The sequence below is a fragment of the Muntiacus reevesi genome, chromosome 6 (assembly GCF_963930625.1).
Source record: "Muntiacus reevesi chromosome 6, mMunRee1.1, whole genome shotgun sequence".
NCBI lineage: Eukaryota > Metazoa > Chordata > Mammalia > Artiodactyla > Cervidae > Muntiacus > Muntiacus reevesi.
Window position 1 is genome coordinate 76,028,509 of NC_089254.1, and position 12,764 is coordinate 76,041,272.

The 12,764-nt window shown below is 40.5% G+C and overlaps 1 protein-coding gene across 2 annotated transcripts in view; it reads right to left on the reverse strand.

Moving 5' to 3' along the window:
• Positions 1 to 3,229: 3,229 nt before the first annotated feature.
• Positions 3,230 to 12,764, reverse strand: part of SUGCT (succinyl-CoA:glutarate-CoA transferase) — a 727,590-nt gene continuing 718,055 nt past the window's right edge. The window contains exon 11 of one of the 2 annotated variants that reach the window (XM_065938550.1): positions 3,230 to 4,612. In XM_065938550.1, coding sequence (XP_065794622.1) covers positions 4,449 to 4,612 — 164 coding nt within the window. In that variant the 3' untranslated portion in view covers positions 3,230 to 4,448. The remainder of the gene's footprint in view (positions 4,613 to 12,764) is intronic. The other variant, XM_065938545.1, reaches the window with a different exon arrangement.

Here is a 12,764-nt window from a genome sequence, read left to right on the forward strand (position 1 = left end):
AATGTCATGGCTTAAAACAACACAAATTTATTACCTTACAGTTCTGGAGATCGGAAGTCCAAAATGAGTCCAAAATAGGTCTCACTGGGCTAAAGTCAAGCAAGCCTACATTCTTTCCAGGGGCTCTAAGGGAGAGTCCAATTTTCCTGCATTCTTCATCTTCTAGAAAATGCCTACACTCCTCATTCATTTTCATTTTCAAATCCCACAATAATCGGGAAAGTCTTTCTCACATCCCATCACTCTGACACTGACTCTTCCACACTTAAAGACCTGGTGATTATGTTGGGCCCACCAGGGCAATCCAGGATAAACTCCTTATTCTAAAGTCAGATGATCAGCAATCTTAATTCCCTCTTGCCATGGAATGTAACATAGCCACAGGTTCTCGGGATTAGGACATGGGCCTCTTTGATTAGGACATGAGCCATTATCCTGCCCACCACAGCCTCTTATTTAAAAGAAAAAGAAAAAAAAAGATACAAATGAACTTATTTACTAAACAGAAACAGACACACAGTCTTAGAGAATAAATTTATGGTTACCAGGAGTGAAGAGTGGCTGGGAGGGATAGATTGGGAGTTTGGGATTGACATGTGCACACTGCTATATTTAAAATAGATACTTATGGACACATGGGGGGCAGTGAATTGAGAGAGTAGCATTGACATATATACACTACCATGTGGAAAATAGATAGCTGGCAGGAAGCTGCTATATAACACAGAGAGCTCAGCTCAGAGCTCTGTGATGACCTAGAAGGGTGGAATGGGAGCAGGGGCGGGAGGGACTCGAGAGGGAGGGGTTGTATGTATACACATGGCTGCTTCACGTTGTTGTATAGCAGAAACCAACACAACTTCGCAAAGCAGTTATATTCCAATAAAAAAGTAGTAAGACTAGCAAAAGCTGGGTTCTCAGAAGTAGTTCAGAACTAGGTTCATTTTTTCCAGCTCAGTATCACTCCCAAATATACAATAAAAAGTCACTGCTGTAAAAATAAATAAATGTTTTGTTGTTGTTCTTTTCTCCAACAGATGCTTGAAATAGAATTATGTACATTTTTTCCCCAAACTTTTTCATCCTCTTTATCAAAATAATGATTGTACTCCAAATTGAGAGGAAAAGAAATGAGCTTGACAGTCTCACCTTCTAAGGCTCATTTGACACTATTGTCAAAATGAATAACCACTTTTCCCAGCACGTTGTGTCTGAAGAAACTCAAGAATTTAGGGACTCACAGCAGTGGATATTCTCCCACAAATAGAAGCAAATGCCAGAAGAATCTCTTAATCCTGGAGGATGTGTTTGAAAACGAATAGCCCAGGGTCAGGGAATGGAGGTTGAGGAAAGTGCCTTTTTTCCCACCTTCGCCATATGAGCCATCAGAGCAGGGGCAGATGGTCTGACCAATCTGTTCAGTTCTGGTGATGTCGTTTCTCGGTGCCTGTTGGTCCAGGACCTGGAGAACGTTTCCTGTGCATGAAGGCAGCCCTGAGCCAGTTGGGAGAGTAATAAGCAACACTCACATCCATAAAAGTAGACAACACACCAATATCATGGGACCAAAGAGCTGGTGGTAAGACATCAAACTCAGGTGAAATAGATACTAGTGGGTGTGAATTTCCCTGAAAAAGGTAGAAAACAGGGGTGTTGAAGTCTTATGCAAAAGCCCCCCTCTATGGGGTTATCTAGGTTATAGCCTAACAAGCTAGGAATTCGTATGTAATAGCCTGTGTGAAACCTCCTTTGTTGTAGTTTTTTTTTTTTTTTAATTGTTTGTTTGTTTTAAAATCATGATTGTGCTTCTAACTCCTAGTAGATGGACTGAACATGGAAAGAACACCAAGTAACCGGAGGAGTCCCACAAAACAATGCTCATTTCTCTTCTGAGGAAACATTTAGCATATGAGACCACAAGCTGGAAAATAAGCTCTGTTAACCAGAAAACCATAGCAGCAGAAAGTTTAAGCAAAAAAATCAAGGAAAGGAAACTTGATTGCTCGTGGATACTCTCTCAATTCCATGATGATAAAACCTGGAAGTTGCTAAAAAATCTGAAGAATAACTTCAGACATCAACCTGTCAGAAGGCAGGCCTTGACACAAAGTGAACTGGGAGCATATGGTAATGTAACAATATGTACAGCTTTGGAAATGTATAATACATCCTGGTTGTTAAAACAACACATTGTCTATAGGCATAACTTGATCTGGGACATGTTACAAATTTCAGCAAACACAATGTTTCTTCCAGGACTAATTCTCTACCTAAATTTGAGATATATTCTAAATTATTTCTCTCACTAAATCAGTCGAGTAAATGATATCTGTTGAGGGATGAAGAGGTTCAAAGTTCTTCTGGATCATTTTGAGTTGTGTAGGCAGAAATCTGAACAGCTACATACACATTTACACTGGAGATAGTCTCCAATGGTGACTCTGCTATGGATCAAGACTACAGTTTTGATTGATTTCAAGGTTTCTGAGGCATTTTGTGATCCTCTCTGAATGATCAATGTCCTGCTACATATGATGACCCAGATCTTTAGGATTACTGCTTAGGAACCAAGTAATTTGCATTTCAAGACATCAACTTGGATCACTGGGGGAATAATGGTGGAGAAACATCTTTCAGGATACGTGGTTTTGCCAAATCGCTGTCATCCAGCCTTTTACCATTTTCATTACTAATTGTATATACATGGAGGAATTTCATTTAGATGTCTGGCCTGAAGTGAGCGTCTCCAAATATCTATCTACGAATTAGCCATTGGGGGAAAAGTACTGCAGAAGGTATCAAATTACCCTTGCATGATGGAATTCTAACTAGTAGGATAACAGCAGGAGTTCTTCAGAACAAGATGTCTACAAAGAGGAAAGCAGAGAAGGCAATAACTGTTTCTAGAATTAGTAGGCATTATTCTATAAAATCCCATAAGAGTTTGTGAGCAGACAAATGTCCTAGTTATTTGGAATCCTTAATTCTAGAAACACACTGAGGCTTACAGCATGGATAAATGTCTCGAATCCTTCCAATGAAAAAGAACACAATAAGAAAACTAGCTCTAAATCACAATTTGAAAAATGAACATCTGTAATTTAACTTTCAATGACCGCTTGGCATGTAATGACATGGCTGTATATATGTGCCTAACAGAGTGAATTGTCATCATATCAGGATATAGATCACGGGTCATCTAATTTCTTGGTCTGTACCTGGGCTTGAGTAACTGGCAATCTGAGTGACAATTCATCTTGAAACATAGATGCAAATCAGTTACCACCTTCTGGACAGAAGATGTTTCTATACTTCTAATTCACTGACAAATACTTAAATGCAAATACTTAATATTAAGACATGCTATATTCTTCTACTCAGTGGATACTCAGAATATAAAGAAATATTTTCCTTTCATTTTCCTATTTGTCATTATTTCAACATTATTTGGGGCTTCCCAGGTGGTAGAGTTGGTACAGAATCTGCTTGCCAATGCAGGATACATAAGAGATGCTAGTTCAATCCCCATGGCAGGAAGATCCCCCGGAGAAGGAAATGGCAATCCACTCCAGTTTTCTTACCTGGAAAATCCCATGGACAGAGGAGCCTGGCAGGCTACAGTCCATGGGTTTGCAAAGAGTAGGATATGACTGAGCACACACACACAGACATTATTTAATACCTAGATACTCATCTGACATTCATTTCAAAATGTGTTGCATTTGCACTTGGCTCAGAATAAGGTACCAATTAAAGAACCACTCTTCACACTGTCATGCAGATACCTACACATCCCAAAATTCATTGGTGGGGGTTGATTTTCTGCATGTCTCAGGAAATAGACATGTGTGTCAAAGAAACACAACATAAAGCAAATATTTACCCCCACAGGGGAGAATGAAGTTCAGTTTTATAAGGGACATTAACAAATTCCATGGTTTAAATTACAGATTAACAAAGGGTTCATGAGCTCAAATTAAGTTATTCTGTTTAAAATCAATCACCGAGACTGTCATTCTGCTTATTGCTTTGACTTCCTAACAAAGGTTTAAATGAGGACTTTATGTGCAAGTAAAGAACATCAAGAGATCTGCTCTTTTTCAGACCTGCGTGGGCTGGAGGGGCAAACGTTTAGGCTATTAACGTAATTAGAATGAGGAATGCATTTTTCCAGAAAAAAAAAATCTTCACCAAAAAAAAAAGAAAAATCTGCAATTAATCTATTATCTGGGGGAAAACAGTGAGGAATGAAAGGTGGGGTACATTTAGAAAGCACTAGATTCACTGATACCAGAGCCATTCTGGAGACGCCAGGCAGGAAATCTGGAATTCCTCTAACTCTTCAGTGGCAGGCACTAGATTTGGGGAGAAGGGTCCAGAAAGGCTGTTTTGTCTTCGCTAGCAAAATGCATTCAGATGTGATTTTGCAGAAAAGCATTTTTCCTTTGTCACTCAACCTCATGTTGGGTCACCACTCCAGTGCTGAGCAGCTCCCCGATGGCCCTGTCATCGTATCGGAGGACCTCCTTCAGGATGTGCGTCGTGTGCTGCCCGAGAAGGGGAGGCGGCCTGGCCTCTGACATCTTGAACTTACTGTATCTCACAGCTGGGCCTGTCAGAGCGGGAGGAAAGCAGGAAGCCTGTTAATGACTAACCCTCGGAAATTCATTACCCAAGCAGCCTGGGGTGTTTGCAACGAATGCCAAGAATATCACTGCCCGTTACACCCTTGCAGATGGACCATCGCTTTGGAAAGAAATGTATTTGCACATGTGGCTTTCCTTGACTTTGCTTCAGACGACTGTGCAGTGGTCACCCACCATGCTGGGGGCTCCACAGATGTGCCTGGTGTGTGCCAGGCCCGTCACAAAGACTCGCAGGGGTAAGTCCCTCAGCTGAGCTGACCCTCTTGGTCCCAGAGAACAGTGGCACAGGGACATAGTGTCTCTCTGGCAATCTGACCCCAGGTGAAGGTAACCCAAGTGTTTACCACTCAGCATCCAGTGTAAAGTTCCAAGATTTCGTTCAACAGACTGCAGATCAACTAAACCTCAGCCAGATTCTGGGTGGAAGAAGAGGTTATGGGTGCAAGCTTCACTGTCAGAGAGACTTCTGTTTGGGTATCAGCTCTTTCACTTTCAAGAAGAGCTATCTTGGACAAATTGTATAACTCCTGTGAGCCTCGTGTTCCACAACTAAACTGGGTATGATGTTTACCATACAATCTTGATGAAAGGGTTTACATGATGTAATGAACAGAAAGCATGAAGTAAGCATCCCTTAATCCACATAATGCACAAAACCTGCCAGCCACTATGACGACAAAAGCTGCCCCATCACCTTCTTTGACACTTGCAGTGCAATGGGAAATGGATATATACTGCCAGCTCTTTGCTGAGCACTGAGCCACCTCAAACAGGATACCTAAAGCAAGGATTTCAACAACTGCTGGGAATGGATTTTATCATCCTCATTCATTTTTTCCCCCAACTTTTTGGCTCCACCATGCTGCATGTGGGATCTTAGTTCCCTGACCAGGGTTCAAACCCATGCCCTCTGCAGTGGGAGCTCGGAGACTTAACCACTGGACTACCAGGGAAGTCCCTCATCCTAACTCTTCACATAATGACACTAAAGTTCCAAATGCTAAGGTTTTGTTCAAGGTCACGGACTTCACCAGTGGCTCAGCTGGTAAAGAACCAGCTTGCCAATGCAGGAAATACAAGAGATGGGGTTTGATCCCTGGGTCAAGAAGATCCCCTGGAGAGGGAAATGGCAACCCACTCCAATATTCTTGCCTGGAAAATTCCATGGACAGAGGAGCCTAGTGGACTGCAGTCCATGACATCACAAAGAAGTAGACACGACTAATCACAGCACGAACACACGGCTAATAACTAATAGCAACAGGATGCAAATCCTCATCCACCTGAACCATCTCACATTGAAGGTCACGTACTTTCCAGAACCTTAGCAGCCTCATCTTCTCACTCTCCCATGCACAGGCTTGATGGACACTGAGGAACATGCTGTTTCAACAGATTTTACCTTTGCTGCCTCATTCAATAAATGATATTTATGTTGGCTGTCCTTTACGTCTCACTTGATGAGCCTTTGGGAAAACAAATTAGAGAGTCACAGGAAGACTACAGAACAGTACGTTTCCATCTCATAAAGATTTTTCCAGTCTCCTCTGGATTTGGGGAGCCCATAGGAAGAACAGATAAAACCCAAGCACATGTGGGTAACAGAATGTCAGTCAATAAAGCAGAAATGTGCCTTAGGATCTAGGAGAATTCCATTCAGAAAAGATAATGGTGAGGAAGCCATTGTGGATGGAGAGAGGACACAGACCTCCTAAATCCGTCAAATGGCACATTTGGGTCACACATACCATCCACACCAGATAAATGGCAATTTCCAACTGATGTCCAAAGTTTTCCTTCTCTGAAGCTCAGGGAAATTCTTTTTTTTTTTCCTTCTCACACTTCCTTTAAATGCTCCAGAGTATGACCATTTTCTTTCATGGGTTGATCCCTTTTCAAGAAAGAACTATACACATTGGGAGGTAGTGTCCCTATGCTCCCGAGAAAGCTGATAAATCAGTGTTTTAGGGATGTGTGCCATTTTGACATTAACCATAGTTTTCATCTAAAGTTTGTCTTTCAAAAGAAGGACTCTGCCAAAAAATACAGGCTGAAGTCAAAGTCACGTGGCTTTTTTCCTAACTAGATGACCTAAAGTAAACCAATCAACTGGGAAACAGTAATTTGACTCTTGAAGAATCTGGGATAAAACAGGGTTACCATTTATCACTACTGATCCCAGTGCCTTAGCAGTGGTAACTACCATTTCCTAAGAACCTAGGCTGTGCTGGCCACTGTACCAAAGACCACACATCAGCTCCTATATATCCTCACGGCAATCCTGTATGGATACTGATGGAGCTTTAAGGTAAAAGAGTTAAAGTTAGGATCCAGGTTAGGCTATGAGAATAACTTGCCAAACATCACACAGCTAGAAAGTATCAGTTTCCAAGTCCAGGTATGTTAGGTTCAGGAACTTGGACTTTTATTTTAAAAAAAAGAATTAATTGAGGTGAAATTCACATAAGATCCACTATTTTCAAGTGAACTGTTCTGTGACATTTAGTACATTTGCAATGCTGTGCAACTACCACCTCTATCTAGTTCCAAAATATTTCCATCGCTCCCACTAAAACCCTCATCCTTTAAGCAGTTTCTCTCAGTTCTCCCCTTTCCCCATCCCCTGGCAACCTCTAACTTCCTTCTGCCTCTATGGATTTTTCTGGATATTCCATATCAATGAAACCATACACTATGTGGCCTTTACTGTCTGACATCCTTCACTTATTATGTTTTTGAGACTTATCTACTTTGGAGTATTGTGCTATTGGACATAGAACTTGGATTTCTAACTCCCAGCAAGGATGCTATGAGGGAATTTTTCAGGTCCAGCCATAGGAAAGGGCAGGCCAAGCTGTGCCACTCCTATCCTTTCCTGGGTACTTCCAGATCCACACTGAATACTATGCTACCAGTTTAGGATGAAGGGCATATAACACCTTGCACAAAAATATCTTAAAGAATTTAGGTTGGTGGGATGGTATTACTTGGTAATTTTTAGACTTGCTAGGATAAAGACACCTGGAGGATATGATATATTTGGAAAGCTTAGGCTTCTTTAAACAAATATATGTTACTAAGTAAGCCATATCGCAGTTGACAAAATTGTATATACTTTTCCATATGCCCCTTCAGAAACCAGGTATTTTGCATATGATTGATTTTAGAAAGATTCTGAAGCTGAGATTTGTCCATATAATAATATCAAAGTATGGTATAGTTACCTGAACTGTACTGGCAGTTTTCAAATTGCAATTTCTTAAAAGTTCCTTAAACACAGCAGTGTCCCCTTATCTGTGGGGGATACTTTCCAAGACCCCACTTGGATCCTTAAAACCACAGATGATGCTGAACCCTATTTTCTTATCCATACATCCATATGACAAAGTTGAATTCATAAATGAAGCACAGTAAGTAAACCACTATAACTACTACTAACATAGAACATGACATGACAACAATATACTGTAATAAAAGTGACTTGAAAGTGGTCTCTCTTGAAATATCTTACTATGCATATTTGATGTCTTTTCCAACTTAACTAAGCATCTAAGATGCACGGTGGCCTTAACTTTCGTGGACTGAAGTGTGACAGCAAAACTAGTAAGAATTTCTTTTTCCTTCTTCACAGTTTCAGGGATAGGAAATTTGCTCTTACTATAGGTTTCAGCAACCTCAGCATACAGTTAATTCTTCTTTCCTTAATAAGCTGGGAACTTTCATCTTCTCACTCAAAAGAAGTTCTTTACGACTTCTCTCTGGCATACCTAAATGGCCAGCATCACTACTCTTGTGCTTTGGTGCCATTACAAAGTAAAAGAAGAGTCACTTTGACACTGACGGACAATCAGTCTGATAAACTAGATGGTTACTAAGTGGTTAACAAATGAATACACTGGACAAAGAGATAATTCAAGAGACAAAAGGGGATGACAGGAGATTTCATCACTCTTCTCAGAACAGCACACAATTGAAAATGTATGAACTATTTATTTCTAGAATTTTCTAATATTTTCAGACTATGGTTGACCACACGTAACTGAAACCTTGGAAAGTGAACCCATGGATAAGGGGGACAGAGGTGCTACTGTTTTGCTTGGCCATGTAGCTTATGAAAAAACAAAAATTTATAGCCCCTTAAAATATACATCTCTATGTGAAACAGGACAAATAAAGTGACATATCCAGATCCCAGAGAAAGCAAAATTTCCCTGAGTCAATTGAAATCTGTTCTTGCAACCCTGTGCAATGATCCTATATACCTGCAACATTCCTCAGTCTAGGCTTTGCGCAAAATATATTCCTCAAATGTATTTGTTTCAAGAAGTAGAACATGTTTGACATAATTATTTATATCCAAGGTCCAGAAAGAATGAATAATCTGATTTTCCGTTTAAAAAAAAAGATGAGCAGATAAGTCACATGTTCTTAAATTACTTTTTGGCAAAGCAACATCTACATTCGCATATGCTTTCAAACACTTGAAAGCTGTGTGATCCTGAGAATTCTTAAAAGTCCCTGAGTCTCAGTCTACAGATTTTTAAAATGAGGTTGGCAATACCTATGTAGGATTGGTTTGAGCATTTGGGGAATATAATGTGGGTAATACTCAACATCAGTAATAATCAGAGAGTATGAAGATGATGCGATACAACTTTGTTTACAAAACTAGTGAATCTTATAGATATCACAGTATGTGTTTAAGAAGTCTGTGACCAGAGGGAGTGGAAAATGGTACAATCCTCCTGGAAGGAAAATTTTCAACTTGATATCAAGAGTTTTAAGTGTTCACATACTTGAATGGAGAAATCCTGCTTTAATAAAACAAAATTTTTTCCCTATGAATGTAATCAACAATATCAACAAATGTGGTAGGCAAGGATCTATAGAAATTTCTAAATCTAATACTCAATAAACCCTTTGGTGTGGGATTCTGTATTTAAAAAAAAGAAAGAAAGAAAATTTTCATCTGTTGTTAGCTTCCAAAGTGTACCTTATTAGGAGCAGGTTTTTAGCAATCATTCTCTCATGCAGTGTCCTCATAGGTCTATCCTAAACCCCTTCCTTCCAGATAAAGAGGTCAAATAGTTGTAATATTGATAAAATTAGAAAAATATGCTCCAAACTTGGGCATGTGTGCATGCTAAGTTGCTTCAGTAGTGTCTGACTCTGTGTGACCCTATGAACTTCAGCCTGCCAGGCTCCTCTGTCCATGGGATTCTCCAGGAAAGAATACTGGAGTAGGTTGCCATTTTCTTTTGCGCTGGTCAAATAAATTACAGTACATCTAAATGATGGCAAATGACTATACTTTCAAGTGGTGTATTTTGGGACTTTGAATATATATATATTGCCTTCACTATCCCCTGATAAACCACTGAAGTAAAGGTATAGAAGTTAAGCAAACAAACAGAAAACTTCATATGAGTGAAAAGGACGGGAGGGAGCATCCCTAGTGCGTGAGATATTTCAACAAATTTAAGAATGACACCAATGGGATCATGTTGATGGGGAAAGAGGTCAAGAAAGCTGAAGCACAGGATATTCTACAAAGACACTGAGAGGAAGTGGATGCCAATGGGTCCATTTCACCTCCCCAAGAGTCTTTTTAAAGACTGTTTAAAATTTTTTTTAATTTATTTATTTTTTTAACTTTTTGAGCACACTATAGGCAGCTTGTGGGATCTTAGCTCCTCAACCAGGGATCAAACCGAAACCCTTGGCAGTGAAAGTGCCAAGTCTTAACCACTTGACAACCATCGAATTTCCAAGCCTCTTTTCTTAAAAATCAATGGTTAAGAGAGAGACAGATCTTAGAATAGAAGTAGGACAAAAGCTGAAAGATCAAATGTTGCAATATATACTAGTCTCACTAATTTCTACTAAAAACTAGAAGAAGGTGAAGCTTGCTTTCAAATTTCTAAATGGGAATGATGTTAAACCTAGAATTGTGTGTGTACACATGCTAAGTGACTTCAGTCGTGTCTAGCTCTTTGCGAACCATAGCCTGCCAGGCTCTTCTGTCTATGGGGATTCTCCAGGCAACGATGCTGGAGTGGGTTGCCATGCCCTCCTCCAGGGGATCTTCCCGACCCAGGGATTGAACCTGGGTCTCTTAGTCTCCTGCATTGGCAAGCGGGTTCTCTACCATGAGCACCACCCGGGAAGCCCCAAACCTAGAATTGTATACCTAGTCAAATGGTTAATCAAATATGAAGGCATTTTCAAACTGCCAAGATTAAGTTTACTAAGTATGTTTCTTCTTTTTTTTTAATATATATTTATTTTATTTATCTATTTGGCTGTGCTGGGTCTTACTTGCAGCACATGGGCTTAGTTGTTCTGTGGCATGTTGCCCTTAATTTCCAGACCAGGGATTGAACCTAAATCCCCTACATTGGAAGGCAGAGTCTTAACAACTGGACCACCAGGGAAGTCCCAAAGCTGAGCTATTAGTATTAAAACAAAAGCTATTAACTTTAAAAGAAAGAAGACTCCAGGCAGTGAGAACAGGCTTCATGTCCAAGAACTGAAAAAAGTTGCAGTGTGGCTAGAATATTATTTGGTAGTTTCTAGATGAAACTGGAAGGAGAGGCACAGGGATTTACAAGCTATGGCAGTAAAGCGCATCTTATTCTGAGTTCACCGGGAAGCCGCTGGGGCTTTAAGCAGAGCAGTGACAAGACTTCAGCACTCCCGTAGCTGGGCAGAGCGTGCAATAAAATGAGCTTGGAGGCTGTGTTTGGAGGATATTGGAGGAGATGGTGGTGGCCTACTAGGATGGTGCCTACAGAATTCGAGAAAAGTGGGTGTATTTGAGAGCTTTTCTCCTGATAGAATGAGAGGGCTTGCCGATGGAGTGCAAGACCCAAGGTGGCTGGGGAGGGAGAAAGATCAAAGGAAAACTCCTGTTTCTGAATTGAATAACTGGTGGGCCATTTACCTGATGAGAAAGGCTGAATGGATTCATGGACAAAGCTGGTTAGAAGCAGAAGTCAAATTCTTTTTTTCTTTTCTTCACTTTTTTTTTGACTGCCCCCTGAGGCATGTGGGATCTTAGTTCCCTGAGCAGGGATTGAGCCTGCACCCACTGCATTAGAAGGCAAAGTCTTAACCACTGGACCAGGCAGTCAAGGAAGTCCCAGAAGTCAAATTCGTTTTTGAAAATGCTGTTTGAGATGCCAATGAGATATCGAAGGAGAGAAGCCTTTAGCTATACAAGTCCATTTCCTTCCCCGGGGGATCTTCCTGACCAGGGATAGCACCTGCTTTGTCTGCATCTCTTGCATTACAGGAGGATGCTTTACTCACTGAGCCACTGGGTAAGCGCATTTAAAAAGCTGTTTGAGATGCCAGTGAGGTATCCAAGGAGAGAAGCCTTTAGCTATGCAAGTCTGGAATTCAGGGAAGAATTTGGGCCAGGATATGTAAATTTAGAGGTCATTTCCATCTAAGCGTCTTCATTTCAAAGCAATATATTTCCAAGATAGTTATATTCATTTCAACCTCTCTGATGCTGAGGTTTTCAATCAGTTGTTTAGGCAGACTCTTCTATTATCTAAGTTCTATATCAAAAATCTATTGCATCAAAATGTTTTATGTCCAAAGGAAACAAATTAAATGAATGAAAAATTAACCTGTATAGCTCATAAGTTTGGAGATAAATGCATTTCTTGCAATGAGGAATTCTTGGCCTTAAACAAACACATCTCTATTTATCTGAGAGTAGGAATTAGGGCAGTTTTACTTTTAAAAGAAATGTGGACTCTGTGCCCCGCAGAAAGAGGCAGAGAAAGAAATGCAGAGCTCTCTGAGACTGAGTCATAGCCATGTAGGGATTAATGAAGGTGTGGATGTTTTTCCTCTGCATTTATAAAGGGAATCAAACTGAAAAATGCTCAGGAAAAATGCACACCACAGCAGTCTCCAGAACACCGGTGGTACCAAACCTGGAACCCCAAGTGCTGTCCTTGTGAGGAGCCTACTTACTCTAACAACTGGAGGTCAAAGCCCTTACCAGGAAGGGGACTGGATGGCACAGCTTGTGGGTTAGGCCCACCTCTCCTTCGGACTGTGTGTGAACTGACCTTGGTCCCCTCATGGACAGTATATCTGATT